General features: G+C 40.5%; 2 protein-coding genes across 4 annotated transcripts; one reads left to right on the top strand and one right to left on the bottom strand.

The window, feature by feature from the left end:
* The first annotated feature begins 10,709 nt into the window (after nt 1-10,709).
* Nucleotides 10,710-17,622, top strand: hnrnpa3 (heterogeneous nuclear ribonucleoprotein A3). 3 transcript variants are annotated; one of them, XR_015125543.1, is made up of 12 exons: nt 10,713-10,922; nt 12,261-12,383; nt 12,497-12,643; nt 12,742-12,952; nt 13,046-13,135; nt 13,243-13,314; nt 13,959-14,006; nt 14,245-14,382; nt 14,500-14,616; nt 14,696-14,763; nt 14,866-16,003; nt 16,225-17,622. XR_015125543.1 is itself a non-coding variant. In XM_086267975.1 (11 exons), the coding sequence occupies exons 1-10, from the start codon at nt 10,917-10,919 to the stop codon at nt 14,746-14,748; spliced, it is 1,005 nt and encodes a 334-aa protein (XP_086124101.1). In that variant the 5' UTR covers nt 10,710-10,916; the 3' UTR covers nt 14,749-14,763; nt 16,225-17,622. The 3 variants fall into 3 exon arrangements, 2 of the variants coding, with proteins under 2 accessions (XP_086124101.1, XP_086124102.1); XM_086267975.1 differs by lacking the exon at nt 14,866-16,003 and having other exon boundaries at nt 10,710-10,922; XM_086267976.1 differs by lacking the exon at nt 16,225-17,622 and having other exon boundaries at nt 10,711-10,922; nt 14,245-14,370; nt 14,866-15,565.
* Nucleotides 17,623-17,948: 326 nt separating this feature from the next.
* nfe2l2a (nfe2 like bZIP transcription factor 2a) lies at nt 17,949-24,967 on the bottom strand. Its single transcript, XM_086267974.1, has 5 exons — nt 24,760-24,967; nt 21,521-21,766; nt 21,151-21,240; nt 20,861-21,052; nt 17,949-19,877 (listed from the first exon to the last, which is right to left on the bottom strand). The coding sequence occupies exons 1-5, from the start codon at nt 24,793-24,795 to the stop codon at nt 18,657-18,659; spliced, it is 1,785 nt and encodes a 594-aa protein (XP_086124100.1). The 5' UTR covers nt 24,796-24,967; the 3' UTR covers nt 17,949-18,656.
* Between the last annotated feature and the right edge of the window lie 535 nt (nt 24,968-25,502).

The raw sequence follows: 25,502 nt of genomic DNA, 5'->3' as shown, positions 1-25,502 counted from the left end.
GCCACTGTTTCCCCTCCTTTCCAACCCACAGCCCAGGAAAGAGATGTTGAACTTAACCTCTGCAGCAGTGATGAATTAACAATAGAACAATTCAATGCCCCAGTAATTACAAAACACTTCGGACACGCAACATTTTTCAGCTCTGCCACACAGGTTTGTCGGTATTGGTGGCTTTCACCTGGAATGCTGGGGCTCTTTGCTCTTCCTAACTTTGTTTTCTCTCACGCAGATTAGATCTGCCACCCCATTACAGATTCATTTTCCTAATTTTTCATGTCTGCGCCGCGCCCCATCTGCACAGGGCTGATAATTGTGGGGACCAGCCCTGGTGATTAACATCAGCAGAATTAATTACGCCCGCCATTAAGGCTCCAGGTTGCACACAATGATCAAGAGAAATTAACTTTCTCCCAGGCCCCTAAATCATCTCACCTTCAAGTGGAGTGATGGCAAAGAGACAGACCCAGAGTCCTGGACCCCGCTCAGCACCTTCTTAACCAAACATGAGGTGTGCATCCTGCCTCCCACCAAGGAGATTATAGCTGCGGCTGATGGGTATCAATTACGCCACCTTATGTGGTGGGATAAGCGAGAGGTGTCCAGGGTCTGGTGACTAATGGACCTGGGTTAGAGCCACCCTGCAGCTGGAGACCAGGAAGCTGACTGTTTCTCTAGCCAGGGAGCAGCCGCCAGATGCTGAGAGCCTCAGTTCACCAGCCTGACACATACGTATATATCTGCACATCACATTTGCACTCTGGAGACCAGTGGCAAGGCGATCGTAAGTGAGACAGAAACTGATGTGCCAAAAAGACTGTCACCTTAGTTGGTCACAGAGTTTGTTTAACTGTCAAAAATATAATGTATTTCAATTAGAGCCATAATTAGAAAACACACAGGGTACAAGAAGATATTTCTAAGCCTTTTCAGATATCATATACAGTATGGCTATAGGTAAATGAGCACTGGGTGCCTCAGGGAGAGAGAGTGATGTGTTTGTAAGCTATGCTAATGGAGCAGACCCTATGCCCCTGCAGCAGGGAGAACAGTGGTAATGTCAGGAGGAGATAAGCAAATTGCGTCTGTATCATATTGACTTGTCAAGGTTAAGCAGTGTGAGCAGGGGGAGGGGTGAGAGGCGAAAACTCTCCCTCCTTCGCACTTGCTCTTTCCTTGACTACTGAAAAAGATGCATGAGAGGTGGGAGAAGAGGGCGAAGAAGTGAACAAGAAAAGACAGAGAGGTGGTTTTGCTTTGAAGGAACCCTGCCTCATCCTCCAAACAAAGTCCTGTTGAGATAGCAATCACACAGAGTATACAACAGACACACGCTTGGATAGGGAAGGTTTGTCTCTCTGCTCTCGTTTAGACTGATTTGATTTAGCTCCACAGGATCTAATTAAGCTCAGACCGAAACCTCTTTGGAGTTTCAGCAGTCATATTGTGAATGTCAGGCTTTGAGAAATGGCCACGAGCAATCAAACCTGTGTATGTGTGTTTTTATGAACACACATATGCAGCGATATAATAATAGCTGTCGATGGATATATAGCAATAAAAGCTGACAATTGTTATGCATGAGGGATCGTATAAATTTTAATGACAACAAATGCAATGCAGTGTAGTAAAAATAACAACCGAAACAGTAACAATAATGACTCCAGCAAGTTAACTTGCACAAAAAAATTGAAAAGTGGTGTAAAAAAAAAAATCACAGCCCGAGGTTCATCCCATGGTGATTGTCACAGTGCCTCCCTTTCCCTCTAATTAGCTGTATGCTTTGCTTGAATTCAGTGTATAATCCCCTGGATGAAGTGCAGTCAGCATCTTTCCTTTTCCTAAAAGCACGAGAGGTGCAGTATCATCAACTCCATCTTCGCTCCAACACTGCCTCTGGATGATTTAATAAGGTTAAAAGACTAGTCAGCAATTACCCCCTGCTCAGTGGAGGAAAACTCTGAAACACAATTGCATTACAGCTGTAGATAAATGCCAGACACCACATCCACAAAGAAAGTGGCTATCTCCACCTTTTTACAATCCGGGCACAAATAAGCTTTTTTAGTTAGAAAAGTACTGACGAGTTATTTCACTTTTGATTCTCTGCATTTGTGTCTCTACAATACAGAATCACAGTGGTCAGGGTGAGACAGTCCAGAGAGTGTCATAGAGTGGCATTTATTGCTTCTGCTGTGGGGAAACAGGTAAGCAGAGCACACCATCTACAAAGTAGTCCCCTTTGACACCAGCACTCCACAAATCAGGGCTGAAGGGCAGGCCAGAGTGGGGGCACTGACACAGAGGTCCTTTAGAGTTCCAGTATGCCCCAGGAATGTGGTAGAGCAAAGGCAGCTGCCGGCAGGACAACCAGACATCTGGGATTTGTCTGGCACCATGTCTGATTTTATTGTCCTAACCATAAGACAACTCAAAGGAAGAAACACGTCTGGCCAGTGCCTGTCCCGGTACACAAACTTGCTTCCCAGTGATGAAAGTTTCTAACTGGGTTAGCCGCTCTACAGCGAGAAACTTGAAAACTGCTCGTGGGGGGTATGAGCTCCAGTGAAATTAGTCCTCCTTGTTGCACTTATTAGATAATACTTCCTGTATTAGTGGGGCAGCCGTGATAGCAGGCAGATTTACAGCTCTCTGTGGCAGGCAGCTCACTTTAACATGAGCTGTGTTAACTCTGGTCATTAAACAGAGGATGTCATCACTCCACGCCACCGCTGCATGTTAGATGTCACACACATCCTCCACAGGGCAGCCTCTGTCCACTTCCATCCACAACATCCTCTAAATCTGTCATTGCCACCTGGGCATTTGACCACACCACCCTGCCGCAGCTTTGTACATACATGTGGAGAGAGATACGCAGGTGTTTGTGTGCATGATTAAGCCTTACACGCACCCACCCACCCATTGCATGTGTGGACAGATGTGTGGGACAGTGGCCGGTCCATCCACACGGGGTGAGGTAGAGGCGTGACGCTCATTACAGACCCAACTCTGTACACAGGCCAGATAAGCAGAACAGGACAAGATAAGGACGCGTAGCTGGCTACAGCAAAGTGCAGCCAGATATTCTGATGGCACCGGCAGATGAAACATCCACTCTTACGCTAAACATTTACTCTGTTGTTCACCAGGGAAAGTATTATTTTAATAGTGCTGCTGCATTTTAATCCTTGCAGGGTAAGCAACTAGAAAGTTGCTGAATCAGCAGGCTTTGCTCTGAATATTTTACTGTAATAAAAGCATGAAGAAAAACAGGAAATTTTCATGTAAGTGTACAAAATTAAGTATTTTGAATATGATGTCGACATTACAAAGGAACATTGCAAAGTTTATGGAGGGTCTTTAGATCAGATGAGTATCAACTTCATGCTTAAGGCTCCCTCCAAAGTTGTGTCTAAGCATTGCATGCAATGTTTTTTTAATCACTTTAAATTTTATCTTCAAGCATGATTTACTTCAAGAATTGTGCAATTTAATTTTGCATTTAATAACACTTGCATTTTAAAAATGTACTTAAAATAGGTCAAATATAAAGGCAATTCTTGCTAATATAATTATTCCCATGATATTTGATCAAATAAGTACAAAATGTATCACATTTTCCCCAAACAAACAAGGATATGAAAATCGTATTGTTTATCATTTCAATATTTTTTTGTAACATATTTTAATAAAATGCACTCTTAGTTGAGTTTGTATATTATGGTCCACCTCATGTTATTGTGGATATTATATGATCAAAATGGATTTCTTTAAAGCCTAAAAATGTGTTGAAACACATTGATAGTAATCATTTCTCTAACTGCATAAAAGACCGTGGAGGATTTGCTTGGGTCGACTTGCAAAATGACCCGTGCCAGCACTCGCTATTATACTACATTAGTCATCGACTCCTGGGACCATGGAGACCTTATGGTTATTCTTCTTTAAGTGGAGTATCATCTAATTCAAAACATTACATAAATGTGTGTATCTGGCCGGCAGTGCACATACATTATGTTTGCATATCTGTGCACCGCTTGTGAAGTTTATATGTATATAAGTGTATATGTAAAAGTGTGCGCTGATTTGGGTTTCTATATTGTGGGGGCGGATCCATGTGTGCCACACTGTACTCTAAACCAATATTCAATCACTATGTGTAAAGGTCATAATTCAGCAACTTCATAGCGTTGCAAATACTGTTTACTGTATCCAAGTGGTGCCGTTAGACATCATGTCTGTTGAAATTTAGCTGCCCCCTCTCATCCAGCACGCTGCAACTCCCATCATCAACAGTACAATCATTCTCAGTGATAGCAAAGCACAGGGGAGAGAAGAGGAGCTGGCCCTCCAAGATGGATGTGTGTTATTGTTTGTGGGATGACAGTGTGTTTCAATCAGGTCCTCTGAGCTCTAATCCCAGGTAGAGCTCTTAAAGTTGCTGAGTCAGTTACTGCTTCATCGATCCATCACAGTGGGTTAGTAGTGGGCAGGTGTACTCCCCAGCTCCCAGGAGACTGAGGAAACACCTGCCCTGCACTGCTCGGGACTTCATCATCCCGCCATTCCTTTGTCTCGTTCTGCAGGGAGCTCAACGTCGGGCCACAGAAAACTGTGAAAGCAGCACTTTTGTGGTCGTTTGTTGCCCGTACACAAGGATTAGGGGAAAAGAGATATGCTTTTCCCTCGCCTCCTGCACCTGTCCCCTCCTTTATTTCTCACCCAGGGAAAAGGGGCATGCACTAAATGGACCGCACACAACTGCCTTGGAGCTGCACAGATCACAGCAAGCTTATACCATTTAAACTGTGAGAAGTCACGCAGGGTAGCGCCGAACGACACACTGCCCACATCTTCATTTTATTATACAGTCCCTGAGTTATCAAAATGAATACTCTTTTTCAGTAGCTATAAAGGACAATGAATTTGGAAGTGCATTAAGAGAAAGCATAGTGGTTATTATTACATCTGAGAGAAGTGCGCCAGCGAGGGGTGAGAGTCTATGTTTCTCCTGCTGCAGGCAGTCAATTAGTGCCAGAGGGAAACACAGCACTCCTCTGTTGCTCTCTGCTAAGGAGCTGTAAATAAAGGTTTTTATTGCACCGCACTATCTGCGCCTCTTCTCTGGACATCAATAGGCCAATGCAATGGACTGTTTCCTAGTATAATCACTTTGTGACTTGTTTTTTCACTAAAAGGAATAGGGTTGAACAACTCAAAAACTCTCACATTCTTGGATCAATCTATATTTTCTGTCCTGACCTTCACAGAAATACCTTGAATCCTATCAGTCCATTCTTCATTTAAACAGGATTGGCAAAGGCAACAGTCTTGCACAATTTATTGCTCCCACAGAGCATTTGGAGAAAACCCACAATTTAAAAAGCCTTTGTTAGGCCTGTCTGACAGTATCAATGCAGACTGTAATGGTCCCAAGGTATCAAACTAGAGAAGTCAGTAAATATGAAATAGCAAAGTTAGTGTACTGCTCATGCTCATAGCAACATGAAAATGCATTTTAACCCTTAAATGGTTCAAGCAAAACTTAACTAGGGTGAGATTCAGCCTTGATACTTGCAGAAAATGCTTTTTAGTGATAGTTGTAAAAACCCTAAACCCCAAAAAATCAAGATGATGTGTGTAACACAAAACAGTAGAGAAATCACATGACTTCATGACTCATGCTATTTTTTATACCAAGACATCACTGCGTATGTTTTCATTCCTGTTTTTGCATGTACATATCTCACAGAGTATAGAAGCCAAAGAATTAATGTGTACGACTCTAAATAACAAACCTATCAATTTTAACCATTTATCATTTTCACTCTTGACAAGTGTTGCAGAATTCATATCTAGCAAAATACTCCACTGGCTACTCATGTTTTTCCATAAACAGTATTCTCTAATTCCCATGTCAATTACTGTAATAAATGATCTATTAACAGATTTTGTTTTTATGAACTGCAGAGAAGAACTGAAGAGTTAAAAACGGATCAATAAATACTCTCTGAATATTAAATCATATCTTAATGCTCATAGAATATTGGCTGTGGGTCTATCTCCATATTATTTGTTCAGAAGGCAGATTTATGCCTTGTGTTGGATCGAAGTGAGCAAAGTGTCTTCTTTCATCTTCGACAGCAGGGGCAGATACATATCAGTGACAGAAAGAACTAAAATCCAAGGCCACTAGTCACCAACTTTACCTCCTGTAAATTGAATGCTGATTCTATTTATATTTGGTTTGATTTACACCCAGTTTCCTCCATGCAAGTGAACAGGAAACAGATGCTAGGAATTGTTCTGTCCCTGAATTCCTTAGAGAGAGATTCTAGTCAACACCAACGTGTGAGATTTGCTTTGTACTTGCATGCGAAAAGGTAGTAGACGGTGACTAAATTGACTCCCTGGTTTCCCTGCTCTGAATGTCCATTTCCTCACAGTTTCCACTTGCGTATGTCCGTCTGCCCAAACCCAGGTTATGGCAGGCGGGCTTCCCTAATGGAGTCATGGAGCCAAGTCTACGATTTCTCAGGACAAGGTCAACCGTAACGCCTCAGGCACCAACAGCAGTGGGAGGTAGCATTTGTGGAGAATATTAGAGTTCATAACAAAATTTCAGTGATAAATGATAAGGCGAGGCAAACCCATATGACTTCCGTGGCTAAGAAAAAATGAAGCAAATCCAATTGCAATATATTATCCCCTGTAAATCTGCTAAAAGATAGTGAGCGGTGCTCTAAATGAATCATTTTGCCACAGTCTCCCTAAAGTATGCTTTCGCTGTGCAACAGCTAATAGGTGAATAATAAAAATGTGTTCTCCATAATTACATTAATTATGCAAACAAATAGAAACACACAGCAATAATTAAGGCGTTAAGATTATTGCGGATGATCAAGCACCCAGATATGTGACACAAGGGGAAAATAGTAATTTAGTATCGAGGAATATTGTTTGACATTTACAAGGTGATATGATTTGAAAAATAAAAGGCTCTTCTTTTCATGGACCATGGCGCCATCTAGAGGACACTGAAAAAAAACTAACCAGACTCAACATGGCCATCATTTGAGAGGTTATATTCTAGTTGGTGGGACTATTTGCGCTGAGAAAATTCAGTTGAGCAAATGTGGTGTCATTATAGCCTAGTAAAAAGTAACTCATTTTTCTCAGGCTTTGGGTGTTTGTGTGCATGTGCGCGTGTGTGATGCATTGTGTGAAGCATTATGATATGGTGCCACCTACTGTTAGATCCCTTGCCATATGATTGAAATAAAAGCACAATCCGTGCGTATATCCTGTTGATAAGATCAAATTAAAGTGAGACAAAGGTCAGCTGTACAGTGTAATATTACACGCCGCAAGAGAGGTTTTGTGTACGATGTGTGCTCCCATATTCTGTGCCACCAGATGAGAACAAAGGGCAAAAGGTTACAGTCATGTCATCCCTCACCTCACATATGATTTGCAACCGCTGGCCCCTCCCTCACTCAAGATTTATTGTACATTAAATTTCTGCTGACGTTGTTCTGCTCGGCCGCTCCTTAGATATATGGCAAACCATAATTTGGAGGTGTAAAAATGGGTATAAAACCTGTATTAATTATTTCATTGTGGTTCTACAGTAAGTGCTGTCTTTTAGCCCAGACGAGGATGTCATCCCCCTCTATTTCAGCAGATCATTATATCACTCATTTGTCAGAGGCTAAATTACAGTCAAGGCCAGTGCTGTACTGTTGTATGGTAAATCAGGGAAAACGAAGACTTTTTTATTGGTGTCATTAACTAATACTTTTATTCATTTTTTACTTTATTTGATGTAAATTAGCTGATAATTGCATTTAAATCTCTTTTTTCTAGCAGTGGACTGACAGCCTGGCCTATTGCTGCATTAAAGACCCCAAACTACAGTGATAAAACAAAAGCTGCAGGTTTTCGCTGGCTTGTTTCTTGAAATGGCATGAAAACAAAAAGCAGCCACAGTAAGCACAGAGACTGGAAGTGCCCATGACGGATAGCAGTGTGTGGGACTTGTGATATATCTTTGTGTCGCGGGGCAGTTAGGTACAAAGACTGAGGGGTGTGATCAACAACCAAACAAACACACTGTCCTGAAGCGAGGGCGAGGAAGTGTACACAGAGCATCCATCACACCACATCTGTGAGCGGCCGATACTGTTCTGTTTAGTCTCACTAACCCACTACACTCAGATCATGCCCCGCTGCCCTTGCAGGTCTCACATGTAGTTATAAAATTATGGCATAATTTATCAGCCTTGCAGCAATAGTTGCTTGTACAGCATCTCCAGCAAAGACATAATTAAGCTGAACAAGTAACACAAAAAGCAACAGTTTCTCTAAGTACCAAGTTACATTCTAAATACTTTAAGTGGTGAAAGCCACATATCAACTGCGTGCATGCTATTAAGATGTTCTAAATAACACAAGAACTACTGAACTTCTCATTTACAACCATGCATTTCTTCCCCAGTCAGTAACTCTTAAAAATGACACGTAAACACGTCATGATTCTTCTCATTCTGTAAATCCTTGCTCCTGCTGAGACTTTAAATGCTCTTGTGAGCAGGAGCCAGATCAGTAGCTTGCAATTAAGAAGCAATGGCACACTTGACATGGATTACTCAAAAGCCGTTTTTTATTTGAAAGGGGTAAACACTGTATACCTAAATAGAGTTGAACCTTTCACTGATATCAGTTACTAACACTAGCTTGCAAAAAGGCTGTTGTAAAATGGATCTCTTATCACTGAGACTGAAACATTTATGTCTCAGTGATAAGAGAATGTTGCCATTTTATTGTTGCATAGGTCAAGCGAATTTTATCTACTGAATAAGCTCATCATATTCTGTATTATTAAGCACTGATTACAGTAGAAGTGTAATATGGTAGTAGGTTAAAGTACAAATATGGCAAAAATGTACTCTTGCATATAAACTCAGTATGTATTACTTTTCACAGTAGGTATATTTAAGGGACTAACATGAGTTTAACGAATTCTCTGCTATTTATACCAATCCCTAACCATACTGTGGAAATATACTATACAGTGATAGATTTAATAAAATAGAAATTTGATTTAAGGACTATCAGTCTATGAATGCAACAAGTACAGATAAGTAAAGACAGATTCAGGTGTGCTGTTGTTGTTTTTCCTGTAGTGCAGAATGATTTCTTCTCATGTGTGTTGCATCGTGCTTCTTGTTTGTTCCAATACAAACAGGAAAAATTTATTTAAAAAATAAAAGCATGGCATTTGGACAGTGTTAAAGACCATCTGCTCTACTTCAAAGGTGGTGGACGGGGCAGGATTCACACTCATCTTGCTAAACAGGCATCTGCTGCAACCAGAAAATGTATTGACCTTTATTGTGAGCAGCACCATTACCACGCTGAAATAGTCCAACGGGGCCCAGTTACCAAAGCAGAAGATGATTGTTATATGTTCACACACAGCAAGACCTTTGCAATAGAGGTTCCAGCATAGACAACCGTTATTTATGTAGTTCCAAAAAAAGCAGGACCACTCTCACTAACGTCTGATTTTTTTTTTCCATAATTTATTGTAGACTGATTTTCCACCATAGAAAAAGATCTGTGTTGTAATGCACAAAATAACTGATCAAGTGTCTGAAAGCATACATAGGCTGCAGCAGGACAGAAGAAGCCAAACATGGACTGGCTCTTGAATTTGAACTATGGACCGCTCATAAAAACTCATCATTAATAGTGTCAGTAAAACATTACCCTTTTTTATTGGGGCTGTATTTTCCTCACATACTACAGTAAAGTTAATGACAGACATTGTCTAAACCATAAAACCGTCATATATTTGGAGATGCTGGTCAGCTTCACCAAGGCTTAGTAGCATCTGGCTCATAGATCATGCCTGTCCAATCAAGTGTTCTCGTAACACAGAGGAAACTTGAACTGAAAAGATGGCTTTATGTCTCATTTCCACACTTTCAACTGAACATAATTGTTATTAACTATTTTCATGCAGACATTTCTAAAACTTCTTTAAAGGTGTACTTTAAAAAAAAAAGAAAATAGAAAGTTGTAAACATTCTGCCATTAAAATACTAAAATATCTGATAAAAACAACTTTGTAGGGTTTTAAGTTTGTTGTGTTTACTGGTCGGGGTGGGGGGAGGAGGGGCTGAGTGCTAAGCTAGAGTAAAAAGCGCTATATAAGAAGTAGCCCAATCACACTTTGGTCCTCTTACTGAAATTACTTTGCTTGTTTTACTGTATGTGATAATAATCTGAATTCTAATCCTTTTTTGTTTTTATGTATTTATTTATTTTGCTGCAAATGCAACACAAAATTTGGAAGATGCCTGTTTTTAGGGTTTGGCTTGCATTGGAGTTATTTCTTTTTTTTTACTGACATTGAAGCAACGATTTACAGCCTAGATTGCATCAGCAGTTATTTCACTGAAATGAATCAAAGGCAGGTTTGTGTGAAAAGAAATGTACCTGGGAGTCCAGTAGACACTGGTCAGAGATATGTCGGTTATAAATGCTGCTTGTGCTGCAGACTAACATCAGCAGCACAAACATGAAGCATTGACTATGGAGGGCTTGATGGATGGAAGGGTTGATGGTTGGTACTCCAAGTCAACCAGCAGATGGCGCAAAGTAACATTGATTTGTTGCAGGAAACGAGGCGAGCAGTAAAAGACAGAGTGTACTAAGATAACTTTAATCAGAATTAATATTATACAAGAAGCTTTATATGGCAGTCTGTGCTCATGAGTCATGGAGGCTATAGAGTGCTGTGTTTTAAATTTTGACCACTGTAGTTCACGATTGTCTTACGACTAGCATCAGCAGCCACGCCGATTGGGTCACGTGATCCGCTCAGATCTGCGTCCGTTGACATCTGCAAAATGGAGGTGAGGTTCTGGCAAATGTTGCAAATTAATTACGGTTGTGTGAGACATGCATGGAGACAGTGGCTATTCTGTAACACTTACGCGACAGTGCTCAGAGGGCGTATTGTGTTGCATCATAACATGTGGCTGCTCTGTTACTGTAAAGCTGGTCGTTTTAGCTAAGACTGTAGCTAAGCTAATGGTGGTCCAACAAGACTAAACATTCAGCTCTCCGGCTATGGAGCTGGAGAGCAGTATATTGTGTTGGGGTTGGCGCTTTCCCAAATAAATAAATAAACAATCTCGCTGGAGTTTATAAACCAAAGGTAGTTATTAGAGCAAGTGCGTTTTGCTTGTTTATGTGTATATTGTTAGTGTTGCTAGAGTACCTGCGTCTGTCTTGAAGCGAGCTAATGCTAGCTGCTAAAGCTAATGCAGCTCAGGCTAACCCAGACTGTACTATGGACACGGACACGTTAGATGGTATATGCAGCATGTCACGTAATATAATTCCGTGTGTTTTTGTTTTTTAAGTGTTGTGGGGTTGTTGTTTTTTTAACTGAGTGTGTCGCCTAAGAGTTAATGTCACAGTCTGGTATTAAGGGCTGACACTACAGCTGAACAGCCTAATTTCATAACTGATAAATATTCAAATATTGTTTTCTCTTTGTTTTTGTTTTTATCTTTTCTATAAATGATATTTTTAGTCTCACTGTGGAGGTAAATTTGTATATATTTGTGTATATTTTCCACCACAACCGATTTGTTAGTCTGTAGGTGTTGGTTTAAAACACGAATTACATTTTATTAACAAGAACAATAATTGATGTCTGAAGAAACCTTCAGTAAAACACTTTAATTAATGCTGAAGTTGAAATTTCAGGCTCAGAGTACGAAGAAACCACCTGTTGTGAAAAGCTGCCATATAAAAATATTGATTGCAGAATCCCATACATTTCATCTGGCCATTTATGCTTAACTCATTCACTGCCAATGGCTGGCAGTGAATGAGTTAAGATAATAAAAATAACCATAGGAAATTTCCTTAATCCGTTACATACATCAATATAGTTTTTTATGTATCTCTGTTTTACTGAATTGTTATATTTGATGTCTTTTTTAATAAATTTGTATGTTTTTTCCAAGACACAACGTTGTTTAAACAAAGACGGACATTTTGCTGATTTAAAAAAGAAAGAAAGAGAAAGTGTCTGAAACACAATTCTTGTGTGTAATGTCTTACTTTAGGGTTATTAGTACAGCGTAGTAACAACTTCTTACGTGTAGGGTCATTTCACAGTTAGTTTTGTGATGCATCTTTAACCAGGTGGTGTGTTTGCTTTTTTTTTTTTTTTATAGGACCGTGGCGCTAAAGAGCCTGAGCAGCTCAGAAAGCTGTTCATTGGAGGTCTGAGCTTTGAAACTACGGAGGAGAGTTTACGGGCCCATTTTGAACAATGGGGTACCCTTACAGATTGTGTGGTTTGTATTTTTCTCATGGGCTAGTTTTAAAATGATTTCAAATACAGGTGACAACGTGTAAATGTAATAGCACACCACTTGAACTGTACCTGTTAAACCTGTTTTGTCCCTAGGTAATGAGAGATCCTAACAGCAAACGATCAAGAGGGTTTGGCTTTGTAACATACTCGTCTGTAAGGGAAGTCGATGATGCCATGAAAGCAAGACCTCATAAAGTAGATGGCCGAGTTGTAGAGCCCAAGAGGGCTGTGTCCCGAGAGGTAAAATAAAGGAAGAAATTAATAAATCCCAGACCAGAGCACAGTTACTATAGATATGTTATTGTTTGGTGTGTACTTACTAATGCACTCCACTTTAGGACTCCAATAAACCAGGCGCCCATCTGACAGTGAAGAAGATCTTTGTTGGTGGCATCAAGGAAGATACTGAGGAGTACCACATTCGCGAGTATTTTGAGAAATATGGAAAGATCGAATGCATTGACATCATGGAGGAACGCTCCACAGGGAAGAAGAGAGGATTCTGCTTTGTCACTTTTGATGACCATGATACTGTAGACAAAATTGTTGGTATGGGCTCATTCAGATTTCAGAGTTAGCCAAACTGTTAGTAAACAGAAAGCAGTGAATAAACATGTAATGTTTTTCCTATTTTCCTTGAAGCCCAGAAATTCCACACAATCAACTTCCACAATTGTGAAGTCAGGAAAGCTCTGTCAAAACAGGAAATGAGTGCTATGTCCAATAACAGGGGTAAGCATGCAATCAAAGAAAGATTAAAATTAGACTTACTGATTTGGCATGTACAGTATGCAGTTCATGTCATAAAAATCTTTAAAATTATACCTTTCTTTAAATAGGCAGGAGCGGGGGATCGGGAAATTTCATGGGCAGAGGTGGTAATTTTGGAGGCGGCGGCAACTTTGGCAGAGGTGGGTAGTTTGCATGTCAAGTCAAAGCACTTCTGGCCTTAAGCACATTAATTTGAAGTTTAAATTTGGGATGGAAGCACAGAAATAACATCAAAACTTCACAGTACTTGCAAATATTGCATATACGTGTGTTCTATGTGTCAGTACGAGTGTCTTTGTGTGGATGTCTATATCAAAGTGTACTGTGTATTTATGAATTGATCAATATAAAAGACCATTTGCTCTCAAATTCTGGTGCCTATGCTAATATAAACCTACCATCAGTAGTCTTCAGTAGATTACCGTACTGCATGTAAAAAGACAGTTTCAAATTAAGGTTTGCTATGTGAGCAGAAGTAATATAATTTCTTTTAATTAAGGCATTCGGTTTTAGATAATAGGAGTCTAAAACTATGTTTAGAATCAGAATCGCGTTTATTGGCCAAGTATATGCATTGTGTCTAGCATTGTGACAGTTCAACTGTTTGGGAGGGAGATGGCAAGGGGAAAAAACAGTTTCTGTGTCGGGTGGTCCTGGTCTGCAGGCTTCTATACATTTGGCAGCAGGTCAGGGTCGGTGTCCAGGGTGTGAGGGGTCTGTGATGTTGATTGGGATCATTATAATATGTGATTCTTCTTGGTAATCTCTTTATCTTGTTTTTTAGGTGGCTATGGTGGAGGACGGGGTGGATATGGGGATGATTTTGACAATGGTGAGCCGTTTTTCAAAGGTTTTGCCTTTTAATGAGTTTAAACTATAGCAGGTGCACTGATTTAGGGGTCAAAAGTCACTAAGGTGGTTATTTTAATGGGTTTAAAAGTCATGCTTACACAACTGGTGTGTCTGTAGAATACTCTTTGCAGTAGTGCCATGTTATAACAGTTTGTCTGTGTTATAGAAAAAAAATCATTTATTTTTAATTTTTATTTTGTTTCTTAATTAAATAATAGGTCCAGGAGGAAATTATGATGGCGGACCAGGTTATGGAGGTGGCCGAGGGGGCTACGGAGGTGGAGGTCCTGGGTATGGCAACCAGGGTGGAGGATTTGGTGGCAACTGTGACGGAGGCTATGGAGGTAATGGTGGAGGTAAAAGTTTTATTTCCTACAGAATTTTGATTGAATTGCCCGCGGGATGTGAATAGCGAAGGTGTGTGCGAGATAGTTGAAACCAAAGCTTTCCTTAAAATTGACCTGCATCTTCAGGATATGGAGGTGGTGGAAATTACAATGACTTTGGAAACTATGGTGGTCAGCAGTCAAACTATGGGCCCATGAAGGGAAACAGCTTTGGAGGCAGGAACTCAGGTGGACCCTATGGCGGTAAGTTTCACCCTGCAGTTTCTCGTAGTACCTTCAGACTTCAAGTCTGAGTAACAGCATCGTAATTTTGCGACTGCAGGTGGATACGGCTCCGGTGGTGGCAGCGGCGGCTACGGCTCTCGGCGATATTAATTATTTAATGTTGTGGTAAGTTGCATTCAGCTTCACACCGCCCTCGTAGCACAGTACAGAGTGAGCCCATAAAAAGTGCAGAATAACTATTTGTTCTATCCTGTATCCATTCAACAGGCTTCAGTTCTTAGCAGCAGAGGCGAGGAGGTGAGCAAAGGAATTGTCAGGAAAGCTGCAGGTTACTTTGAGGCAGTCATCTGAAAGCATTAGAGGAACACACAAGTCAGAAATTACTGCAGCTAAATCGGAGAAGTTTATGGAAGAAGGACTGTATACAAGACATGAGTGCAGATGATACTCTACCCTAATTGTGATAGATGTTTCCCTACTGAGCAATTTTTCCTTCTGTGCGTCTGAAGTGTGTGTGTGTATTGTGCCTGTGGTATCAGGGATAAAGAGTAAAGTGTTTTGGGGTTGCTATGTTTTTTTTGTTTTTTTTAATCTGAAGTCAGTTCTAAATATCTTTATTTTTCTTTTTTATATGGGTAAGTTTTCTGCTGGCCAATTAACCTTTGTCTTTTAACCTGGTTTTTGTCACATAGAATAATAATTTTAGGTCCTTAGATAAGATAGCTTTATACATTCATTCTAAAGTTATTATGATTTCACAATTGCAAGTGTCAAGTGTATTTTTTGATTTTGTATGTAAAGCTCAGTGTGTAAATCCCTCGTAGTACCAGTGTCAACAATTACAAGCAGTCTGGAGTAGAATTAAGGGAATCCCTCACTCTTCTTGTTCCCAGCAAACCGAATTATAGATTGTTCAAATATTTTGATTAGTTGGAAAAAGACCGAATAAAATTGTGTAGTAAAGTAACATGAGGTTCAGTGCATCTTTGGTTCAGAAAAAGATGAAATGAGTTATTAATATATCTGTTGCTTGCTTATTGTGACTGAAGTGTAGCAAATCAGCTGGTCCACAACTTTCCCATCTGGTGGAGTATTATTTAGGAGCTCTGTGACGTGAAAATAGTGTATGCGTGTTGCATTCATGTACTTGTACCAGGGTCAATATAAAGGGAGTTTTGGGTAGTCCTAGTGAAGGGCCCAGACACCACTTACGCAAGTAGGATAACAGCTACAAGCACCAGCATTTTGGGCTTCAGCGTCACTAGTGTGGAAGATTTGCAGATGACTGTCAGACAGGACGTCTTCAGCCCCAGCACAGTGGACCAGTCAGCAGTTTGAGAGAGAAGGGAGAAGGCAGCATCGAGCACAACGCCCATGGAGGAAGCTTGCAGTGTCGTGCCTGATAGTGAGCATCTATCTTTTTTTCAAGACTAGCTAAACTCTCCAGCAGCCCGTGCTAGTGAAGAAAGACTAGGACACACTGGAGGTCCTGTTGAGTCAGAGATACCGCAGTTTTACCCGCAAATACTAGAACTCAGACATTAAGAAGAAAAGGGAATGAGTATTTCACAAAGCTGACTTGAGAAGATGGAACAGGTAAGAGTAACCATTTTGCTTGATTTACAGATGTGGAAAGAGGAATTCTCTTCTTGCTGAAAATCTGTAAAGACCTGATAACATGGAAGGTTCTGGATGGGTAAGACTTTTTTTTTTTTTTTTTTTTTTAAATATTGTCCAAGCCTGCTCATATTTCAATCTAATGCTGATTACACAAGGTGCAAAACACAGGGTGTTTTAAGATAAACAAAGCAGGTTGACCTTCAGTATTTGTCTACTTTGAGCAGAATCAGCATGTGCCCTTCACCCCACTGCTCGGTACGCTTTGAAGCCAAATACTCTTTATGCTTATCATCAGTATATTTTAAAGCTCAAATAAAGGTGGTGGTGATTGAACACTTGAAACAGAAAGATTATCATCCATTCCAAGAAAGGAAGTTAAGAAAGTTTTATAAGTAACTACTTTCAGTTGCTCCCCTACTTCAAAGGGTAGGTCTGCATATTTCATTTGACCAAATCCTACACCCAATGCCCTTCTTGGCACAACCCTCCAAGGGATTTGTATCTCCTTCCAGGATCAAACTGAGTAAATGTGTAAACCACTACTCAAGGAGCTCCCATTTTTAGTTTTATCATGTATCAAACAATCCTAATCCCAAAAGGTGCAAAGTCAGAAAAATCAACAGTTATAATATTACAGTATCAATTCACACAGTATAAACTGTGACTTATTAAATAAGCACTTTAAACTGGAGGCTGAGGATCTCTAGAAAGCTAACATTTTTAAAAAGAAATGTAACCAATTTTTTAAAAGAATTGTTTAAAAAAAAAACTATCAGCAGGGGTCACAGGCACGTATAGCATTAAATGTGAGTATACTCAAATATTGGTGTAATAGATGAAAGCATAGTATTTTTCCATTACAGGCCATTTACAAAGTGCTTCCATTTGTTTCAGTTCTCAGAGTAGCCAAGTAAGCCAGCAAATTGAGGGACTTTTTGTAAAGTTTCCATAATCATGACAAGTCCTCCTACGGCACATATACCGTGTAGTTTTTAGAAGTGATGAATGATCTTTCATCAAATGCATAAAAATAAACTTGACATTTAATTATTTTTTTAACTTATTTCTGATTTATATGTATTCATGTTTGTGATACTTTGGTCGTGTTGCGACTAGGTGGACAAAGTTTAGGTGTCAAATGTTTTGATTCCACATACTTTATGTCTAGACTGCTCAGTATAAAAAACAAAAACGGTGCCCACTGTTATCCTGTCTCTCCCAGGATATTATCTTTGCAAAGGCATGTAAAATAACCAGCCTCATGTCAGGAGAGACAAAGAGCGAGTCAACGAAGGAAAGAAAAGAAAAACTTATTTGTTAAGGGCACACCAGTGAACCATTTTGTCTGCTAAGCAGAATATGTAACGTTTGACTTATGTGTTTGAATAAAGGGATTTTTCATGATATGAGTGTTTTATTTCTTAAACTGTTTCTTTATTCCTCAGAGTAAATGTTATCAGAGCATTTTATTATTTGATTAACGTGTGTCCTTGGAATTTTTTTTTTTAAACTCTACCCTCCAGTTTTGTTTGCCACGTGCAGAAAACAGGCTTGACAACCAAAGGGGAGAGTCTGTGTGTGAAAGTGCATGGCGTGGGGGCACATTGATTGCAACAGGCTTTGCCTTTGAATGCACTTTCCCGTTGGAGTATTGTGGACTTGTCATTCATGTTTAGCGCTGAGCATACTCGACTGTACCTTGACAATTGTGCCCTTTGTACCGCGTCATAAAGAATGCCGTGGGTGTGAGTTATTTTACCAGGAGTTTTAATAGAATAAAAAGATTTGGGTTACTGTACAAACAAGCTCGCTCCTATACAAGTTGAGCAGATTGTGAAAGCATTTCAATCCAGTGACGTCTTTGTGTCTTTACAAAATTCTATTCATTTGCTGCGCTGTAAGCACTTTAGCAAAGCATTCATGTCAGGAACGGTCTTGAACATGAAGTAGGTTATGCAATAGTATCTTAAAACTACATATCCATCTGGCACCAATCTTGTGGGCTGTGGCTGCAGCATAGCACGCAATATTGTTTTCAGTCAGCGGGAGGCTAAGTAGCTATATGAATAGTTTATTTCAAAGCACAGAAATCAGAATAAAAAAGGGGAGCAAATCATAAGGATTAAGTTATAAAATAAGTAACTGATTGAAATAGTCATTAGCATACAGAAATATAATATATATACAATATATATGTACAAACACAGTAACTTTTTTTTAATCAATCTCAGTGCTTATATTTACAAACTATTGGTTAAAGAATCTGTGAAGGTGTCGGAGTACAAAAGAAGTAAAATATAAAAAAATAGTAGAACATTCAAGAAAGCAAAAACTATACAATAGTTCTGCTGAGCTATTAACGCTTAAAGCTGAGCAACTACAAAGTTATTGCATAGTATAGTATACTATAATAATGAAGTACCATATTACAAAGGAGATCAGTGTCTGTTGTCACTTTTAAAAGTCTTTTTAATGCGGGGAACGAGAAAGACGCTGCCATCCGTTGACTGCTGAAGGGAGTACTCTGATGGGGAGTAGGAATTTCCCTTCTCATCTCTCAACATGCCAAAGACCTCCAGGTACAAGTTGTTGAGCTGCCACTTCATTTCCTTCAGGTCTGTCATGTTCTTGCTCTTCTCACTCAGCAGGCGCTCTTTTTCTTCCTTCAGCGAGTCCAGCTCACTCTCCAAACCCACTATGTTCTGCATCTTGCGTTTACGGCAGTTCTGGGCTGCCACCTTGTTCTTTCCGCGGCGGCGTATGTCGCGGACCAGGGCCAGCTGGGCCTCGTTCAGTTGGTGTTTTGACATCATCTCATTAAAATCATCAACGGGGAGGTTGATAATCATGTCAACGGTAAAGGGGATTTTTAGCGCCTTGGCTCTCTGTTCGTCTCTGGAGAGACGCACATTAGAGCGTTTCTTCGCTTTATCTTTGGTGAAGGGGGCGTTCTTGTGGCTGCTCTCTTCTCCTGGGTCCACCTTATGTTTGGGATTCTTCTCGTGCTCGTTTGGTTGCTGAGATGGTATAGATACGGAAATTGCTGCGTGTGCGTCATCTGGTTGGAAATTTAATGAAAACATCTCAGAGTAGTCAGATTCTGCGCTGCCAGGGTTCTGGTCCATCTCCTCCATGTCCGAGTCGCTGCATCTAAAGGACTCGCTTCCATATGCAGATTTTGCAGGACTTGCATTTGTAGAGATCCCCGAATCTGAGTCTGGCTGTTCTGTTATTAGATTTTGCTTGCTTCTGTCAAAGGCATCTCCGGGTGAGAGGCTGTACAAATCCATGGGAGTGAAGGGGGCCTCGTTTGGGACATCGGACATGGCAGCACTTTTGTTTCCTTCGAGCTCATGCTGACCACTGCTCTCTTCCAATATAGTGTTCTGATAAAATATGTTACAGAAACTTTCTGCGCCTAAAATGCCATTTAATTGAGAGGTTTTTACTTTTATCGGGCTGAGGCCATCAGCTGGAGCCATGCTGGGAACGGAGCTGTCAAATGTGTTCATAAACTCTGTGGGATCGACATTTAAACTGTTTGCTTTCTCATCTGTCATGGGGTAAAAAGAGTAGTTTGGATTCTGTATTTCAGGGCTGTCTTGAAGGGGATAGGTTGTGGTCTCCAGTGTGTCCTCCATTTGCATGTTGAGGCATTCCTACAAAAAAAAATTACAATTTTAAAATAAATGCACTCATTTTAAGTACGGCTTAAAAAAATCTCAACATTTATGTGGTAGGATATTAAAAAGCCTACAAAAAAAGACTTATCACACATTCAAAACTGAATGACTGTTATTAAGTGGTTTCATTGTTGAAATATTGAAACCTAAGATTAGTATGTTTTATAAGTATAATTTTACTCTATTAAATTCTCCTTCTTAATCTGTTATCATCACTAAACAGGGTTTCAGCTAACAAAGTCTGAACCATTGAGCTGTTCAGTTGTTGCAGCTCCCTGTGCTCCACTGAATGCCGGTAGAGCTGGTTTTAGCACAAGATTGCCTACTGTGATTAACAAAACTATCCAGTTGTTGAAATGTCAGAACTTCCTACTGCTGTAAACAGAATATCTTATCTTCATGAAGCAGCTTTTACAAGTTTGAGCACAATTCCACTCAGCTTTCATGTCTACACTTTTAGTATCATCACCAACTAACTAGATTAGTCCTGCCAATTCTATTTTGTGGTTACAACCGCAGCCCAGTTCACTCAGTCAAAGGTCGAGGCAACTAATGGTGCAATGCTCCACCCACCAGCTAATGCAAATATGAGGTGCCTTGAAACAGAGCTGATAAAGCAGCTAATGAAAATGACTTCACCTTTCTGCTACTAAGCAAAGATTTGAAGACACACTTGATCTGAGCAAGCTATCTTTTGGCTCTGCGCAAAAATGTTAGTGGCTATTAATCACATGAATTATATAACCCCTGAGCAACCATGCTTCTAATGCTGTAAAATGTCTAGATGATGAAATTTAGTCGGAGTGGAATTAGCAGTGTGCACTGGATTCCTAAAGCAAACAACAACTGTTTGTCTTCTAATGTCAAGCTCCTGCCATTTATCCATTTTTTTTCTTTTTGTATTTGTTCCACCACACGAAATGCCATGTCGCTGAGTTCGTAGAATCTCTGTGTCATACCTGCAGCTCGGGGAGGGACAGAATCTCCATCCAGGCCTCCTCCAAATCTGGGGGCATTCCCTGTGGTGCTGGTGGTGGCAGCTGTCCTGGGGAGAGGGTGGCAGGTGATGGAGCTGGTTGTTCGGGGGACATCATCATGTTGCTGCTGATGGCTGCTGAGACAGCAGGTGTGTCCAGACAAACTGAAGCGTTCTAGGAGACAAAACAGATATGACAGTTTTTATACAGCTAAAAACGATGCCCAACAATCACGCGGTTCATTTCTGTTAATTTCTGATCAATGTTCTTACCTCAGTTTCTTCTACAGGAAACGTCTCTGCCAGTAGCTGCAAACATTCATCGAATGACATGGCGTCACTTGTTTCTGTGAAACTGGCATTCTGCAACAGAAGTTAAAATACCTTGTGTTACTTTTTACCATCTAGCATCTACCAGCTTTTTGGCACACCATGTTTTAACAGCAGCACATGATTGTGTATTTATAGCGCTCAGGTCCCTGCAGAGCACTGATGCAAAACTGAAGTCCAACCTGCGCTGCTGCATTTACACAGGATGAGGTGGTAACCTAGCTACAACACAGCCAGAGCCTATAAAATGAGGTGGGAGGGGTGTACCTTTGACATGAGTAATGATGGAGCGTGTATGTACCTGTGTACCTACCTCTAGAGGTGTGACGGCAGGCTGCAGCGGGGCTCGAGGTATGTATTCTCCCGTCTCCTCATCTAGCTGTAGCTGTGCCAGCAGGGCCTTCTCCTGCTCCCGGAGCAAATGCAGCTTCTTCTCCTCCTCCAGCTCCCGCTGCCTCTGGAGCTCATGCTCTTTCTGACGGTGGTTGTAGTCAAACACTTCACGCCTGGCACCAAGATCAATGTCTTGCTTCCACAGTATGTCAATCAGGTCCATGTCCTAGAAAGACAGCCGCAGATCGGTTAACAGAGTTTGCAAGCAGCCATGCTGTCCTGCATAGGAGTGTTCTGAGCATCGCAGCCAAACAGAACGTCCCTGCTGCGAAGCGTGACTGTTGCACCTGCCACACCCTGTCCCTCAGTATCTGATCACCGACAACAACACAGGCACTAATGTCAAGGGACAGAAACTGCATGAATAATGAACGCATTTCTCTCCTTCCTCTGTTGTCACCACACACCAGCAAAAGACACATATCCTCATTTGATACTTTTTCCAGTGAAGGGAAGTAGTCACTGCTTATCCAGTTACGCAGAAGTGTGAATTTGTTTGGCGTATTCAGACTCCCACACAGCCAGGGATCGTTTTTTAGCGAGTACTTAAAGTTCAGATTTAAAGGATGGTTCCAAACTAGTTTAGAAGTTAAATCATATTACACCATTTAGAAAATGTGGCCATAGTATACAGTATTATGGTTGGTGAAGAACATATGAGCGAAGAACATATAAACATATAAACAAAGTAGAATTGGCACTGTAATTCGTCAATTATGATTATGCGGTAAATGTATAATAGTGTTGCATTTACATTTGCCTATTTGGCAACAGCTACATTGATGCCAACCTATAGCTACAGTTCTTTGAAGGTGCTCAGGTTACGGCAAAGGCGTTACGGCAGGTTACGGCAAACCCTTCTGAGACCTTACGCTGTAGCGTAAGGTCTCAGAAGGGTTTGTGTTACAATGTACCTTTGTACCTAATCACACTATGAGGTCATAATGTCATACTGAGTGAAATTAAAATGCTTATTTCCTCAATTTCACCCTCACTAGGTATTTAAGTCAACTATTACAAGTACTACTAAATTATCTTAGCACAATAATAGTCTTGTCCTACATATATTTACACATTAGGCAGAGCATGCGATGACATTTTAGTACCATTTCCTGTAGATTTCCCCTAACTTGCCGATTGTTATTTGCCTTTTTAAACAAGGATGTCTAAAGATAAATTATGCTGGCCCCTTCTCTGGGCTTTTAGCAGAATTTATTTACAGAAGGAAAGTGTTTCACAAGGCCCAAGGATGTTACATAAACCCGCAATACTGGTTTACACAAAAAAAAATAAAAAATGAGCATGTGACTTGTTTGTGCCTCAGATTTGGGTGTAAACATTACTTATGAGCTTGGGTTTATAATACAAAAAAAGAGAGAGAGCCTAGAGGACACCAAAAGGGAACTCAGGGAGAATAAAGAACAAAGCAGAACAATGTACAATAAGGAGGATGTGGGACTGTTTAGAAAAACCCTGTCAGATAATGTTTTCTTCAATTTTCTTTTTTAATAAAAACAGGATGAGTCACAAGCCTCCGCAAACTAATAATAATGGCATATGAGCACCTATAAATACTTTAAGCCATTGTTGACACCATTTTTCTGACTACAGTTGTGGTGCTGAAGAAAAAAAAAAAAGAATCCACTAACCCTCTTTGCCTCTGTGTTGCATCAGAGCTATGACCACTGAAGGATTACACATTACTAAGGCTGCTCGCTGGTTGGAAGGTGAGCACACAACTAGACATTATGGTTTGTACAGGAATGAGGAAGTCCCTTAAAATGTCTGTGTGGGATGTCTAAACTCACTTCTTGAGGTTGCTGATGTTTTCTAACAAACAACAATAAAAAGAAGAAAAGAAAGAAAGAAAGAAAGAAAGAAAGAAAAAACACTCTTGTCTGTTGGTCACACCTAATAAGCTCATCAGACAAGTCACGCCAGTCCTTTAGAAAAAACAACCACCGCAAGGCCAAAACACTGACTGTTGTCAGTCAGTGATTTCAGTGTGGTTGTTAAATTAGCCTGTTGTTATAATGCAGCTTTATAAACAGCACATTCTGTATTAATGGCAACTGGGCTCTGTGAATATGGGTGTGCTTAAGTAATGGTGTCACAATCAACTGCCACAAGACATGGACCGGCACCAGAACAAGGGGGGGGGGGGAAAGGCTGAGAAAACTACTTCCTGCACCTTGATGCCACACAAAAACCAGTCAAAAAAGCTTTTACACACAGAGCCTTCAGAATGACAGTTACCAGAGATACATATTAAACTTAACAAGCCTTTAGTGTTGGTTGTTCATTTACTTATCTACAGTTAAACACAAGGCCCCGAAAGAGGCACCCGAACCTGCTGTTGTAACATACCTTTTTTCAACACCATTCAGTGGACATCCAATCTCAACTGTGGATGATGAAACACAGCTGCACAGCCCTTTGGGCCCTCATCAGTCAACTGTACTTCCACTGACCCTCACCTATGACAAGCTTAGCGAAACACTAAAGATGCGAGGCCATGTCACAGGAAAAAATAAACTTCAACCAAGTTCAATATTTTCATTCAGTGTATAAGAACAGGTCTAGTAATATTTGGTCCTTTTTTATTAACTCTGTAAAACACACAGCAAAGACATAAGCAGCAGTAAAAGAAATCATTCATGGTGGTTATAAAAGCTATCAGATATGGGATCACATGCTTTGAGCAGGAGGAGGGCGGGGTGGGCAGGGGGAGACGATGACACAGTTACGACAAATGCTTCAACACAGTCCAGGTTCTGTTTGTCTAACTTGCCAGGATAAAATAACCTGTTATTTTATTCGGGCAATCGATCACAACACTAATATCTGAACCTGTTCTGTTAATGGGGATTTTTTCCTGTCCAGGAAAAGCGTCACAAGTGGATGACTTGCAGAACTGAAAGACAGTTAACATGTCTAACTCTAAGACAGCCTGTCGGCGTAGTCTACCTCACACTTTTAAAGCTATAACGTCTGTAACACCGGCGTAAATACACTAGTACTGTAATTTAGCTGTAATTTAACTGATAAATAAAAGTTTACATAAAGTCTATCTCTCTAATAGCCCGCATTAAAAAGGAAGTTGACAGTCAATGTCAGATAGTTTGTCTAATCTTTTCTAGAGAGAAATACTCTATTTACCTGTTGACCGGAATGCATCACCTCCATTTCCATCATTATGGAGCTCTGTCGTGAGGTTTTGAGGGAAAAAAAACTCCGTATGATTGAAAAATTTGTGAGTTATTCCTTATATTGGATATAAAAATGGCGAGCGGTCTGGAGGCGATATAGTCCGTCACGGGAGCTGAGCGGCGAGAAGTGCTGCTTCCTCCAAACCTAATGAGCATTACGGAAATGATGGCCCTCCCCACCGGGATCGTCCCCCTCGCAGCGGCCTATGAGGGCTGGAGATAAGGACTGTGTGTGCGTGCGCATGGAGAACACAATAGTTGCCACGCAAAAAAATTACACAACATATTTATGTGTAAGTTAAAAATTTTATAATACATTAACCATTACGTAATTTGCAACATGTTATATCGTTCGTTTATAGACAGCTTTATGTATGCCAGCTCATAAAAGAAATGTGTACCTTGTATTTTAACTTCGTCACTGATGTGACCAGACTTTGTTTGGTGCATACCTCCCCCTGCTGGTGACCGTGACCAGCGTGGAGCTGGAGACCCTGGGGCCCTGATGTTCCTTGTGCAGCTGGGTAGACCATCACAAAATCATAAAGAGAGAAACAGAACACCCACCTATATGTGGTAAAAGTCCCAATGCAGAATGATTCCTGTTAGTTTATATGTTTTTGTTTGTTTATTGGCTTGTTTGTTTTTGGAGGGGAGGTAGGTGCATAAGAGATACTAGTTCAAATGGGTGGA

This window comes from Aulonocara sp. 'chitande type north' Nkhata Bay, linkage group LG16 (genome assembly GCF_057382095.1).
Source record: "Aulonocara sp. 'chitande type north' Nkhata Bay isolate Kocher_YH1m ecotype deep benthic linkage group LG16, A_spYH_male_GT1.1, whole genome shotgun sequence".
In the NCBI taxonomy this organism is placed as follows: Eukaryota; Metazoa; Chordata; class Actinopteri; order Cichliformes; family Cichlidae; genus Aulonocara; species Aulonocara sp. 'chitande type north' Nkhata Bay.
This window is presented reverse-complemented; position numbering and strand designations above follow the sequence as displayed.

Excerpts from the sequence above, each read along its gene's own strand:
- nfe2l2a (XM_086267974.1), bottom strand. The coding sequence starts at position 24,795 with ATGATGGAAATGGAGGTGATGCATTCCGGTCAACAG. Across the intron at positions 21,053-21,150 it reads TTCCTGTAGAAGAAACTGAG|AACGCTTCAGTTTGTCTGGA; the intron begins GTAAGAACATTG and ends TTTGTCTCCTAG. Across the intron at positions 19,878-20,860 it reads TGTCCCTCCCCGAGCTGCAG|GAATGCCTCAACATGCAAAT; the intron begins GTATGACACAGA and ends TTTTTTTTGTAG.
- hnrnpa3 (XM_086267975.1), top strand. Across the intron at positions 12,644-12,741 it reads AGAGGGCTGTGTCCCGAGAG|GACTCCAATAAACCAGGCGC; the intron begins GTAAAATAAAGG and ends ACTCCACTTTAG. Across the intron at positions 14,007-14,244 it reads TGGGGATGATTTTGACAATG|GTCCAGGAGGAAATTATGAT; the intron begins GTGAGCCGTTTT and ends ATTAAATAATAG.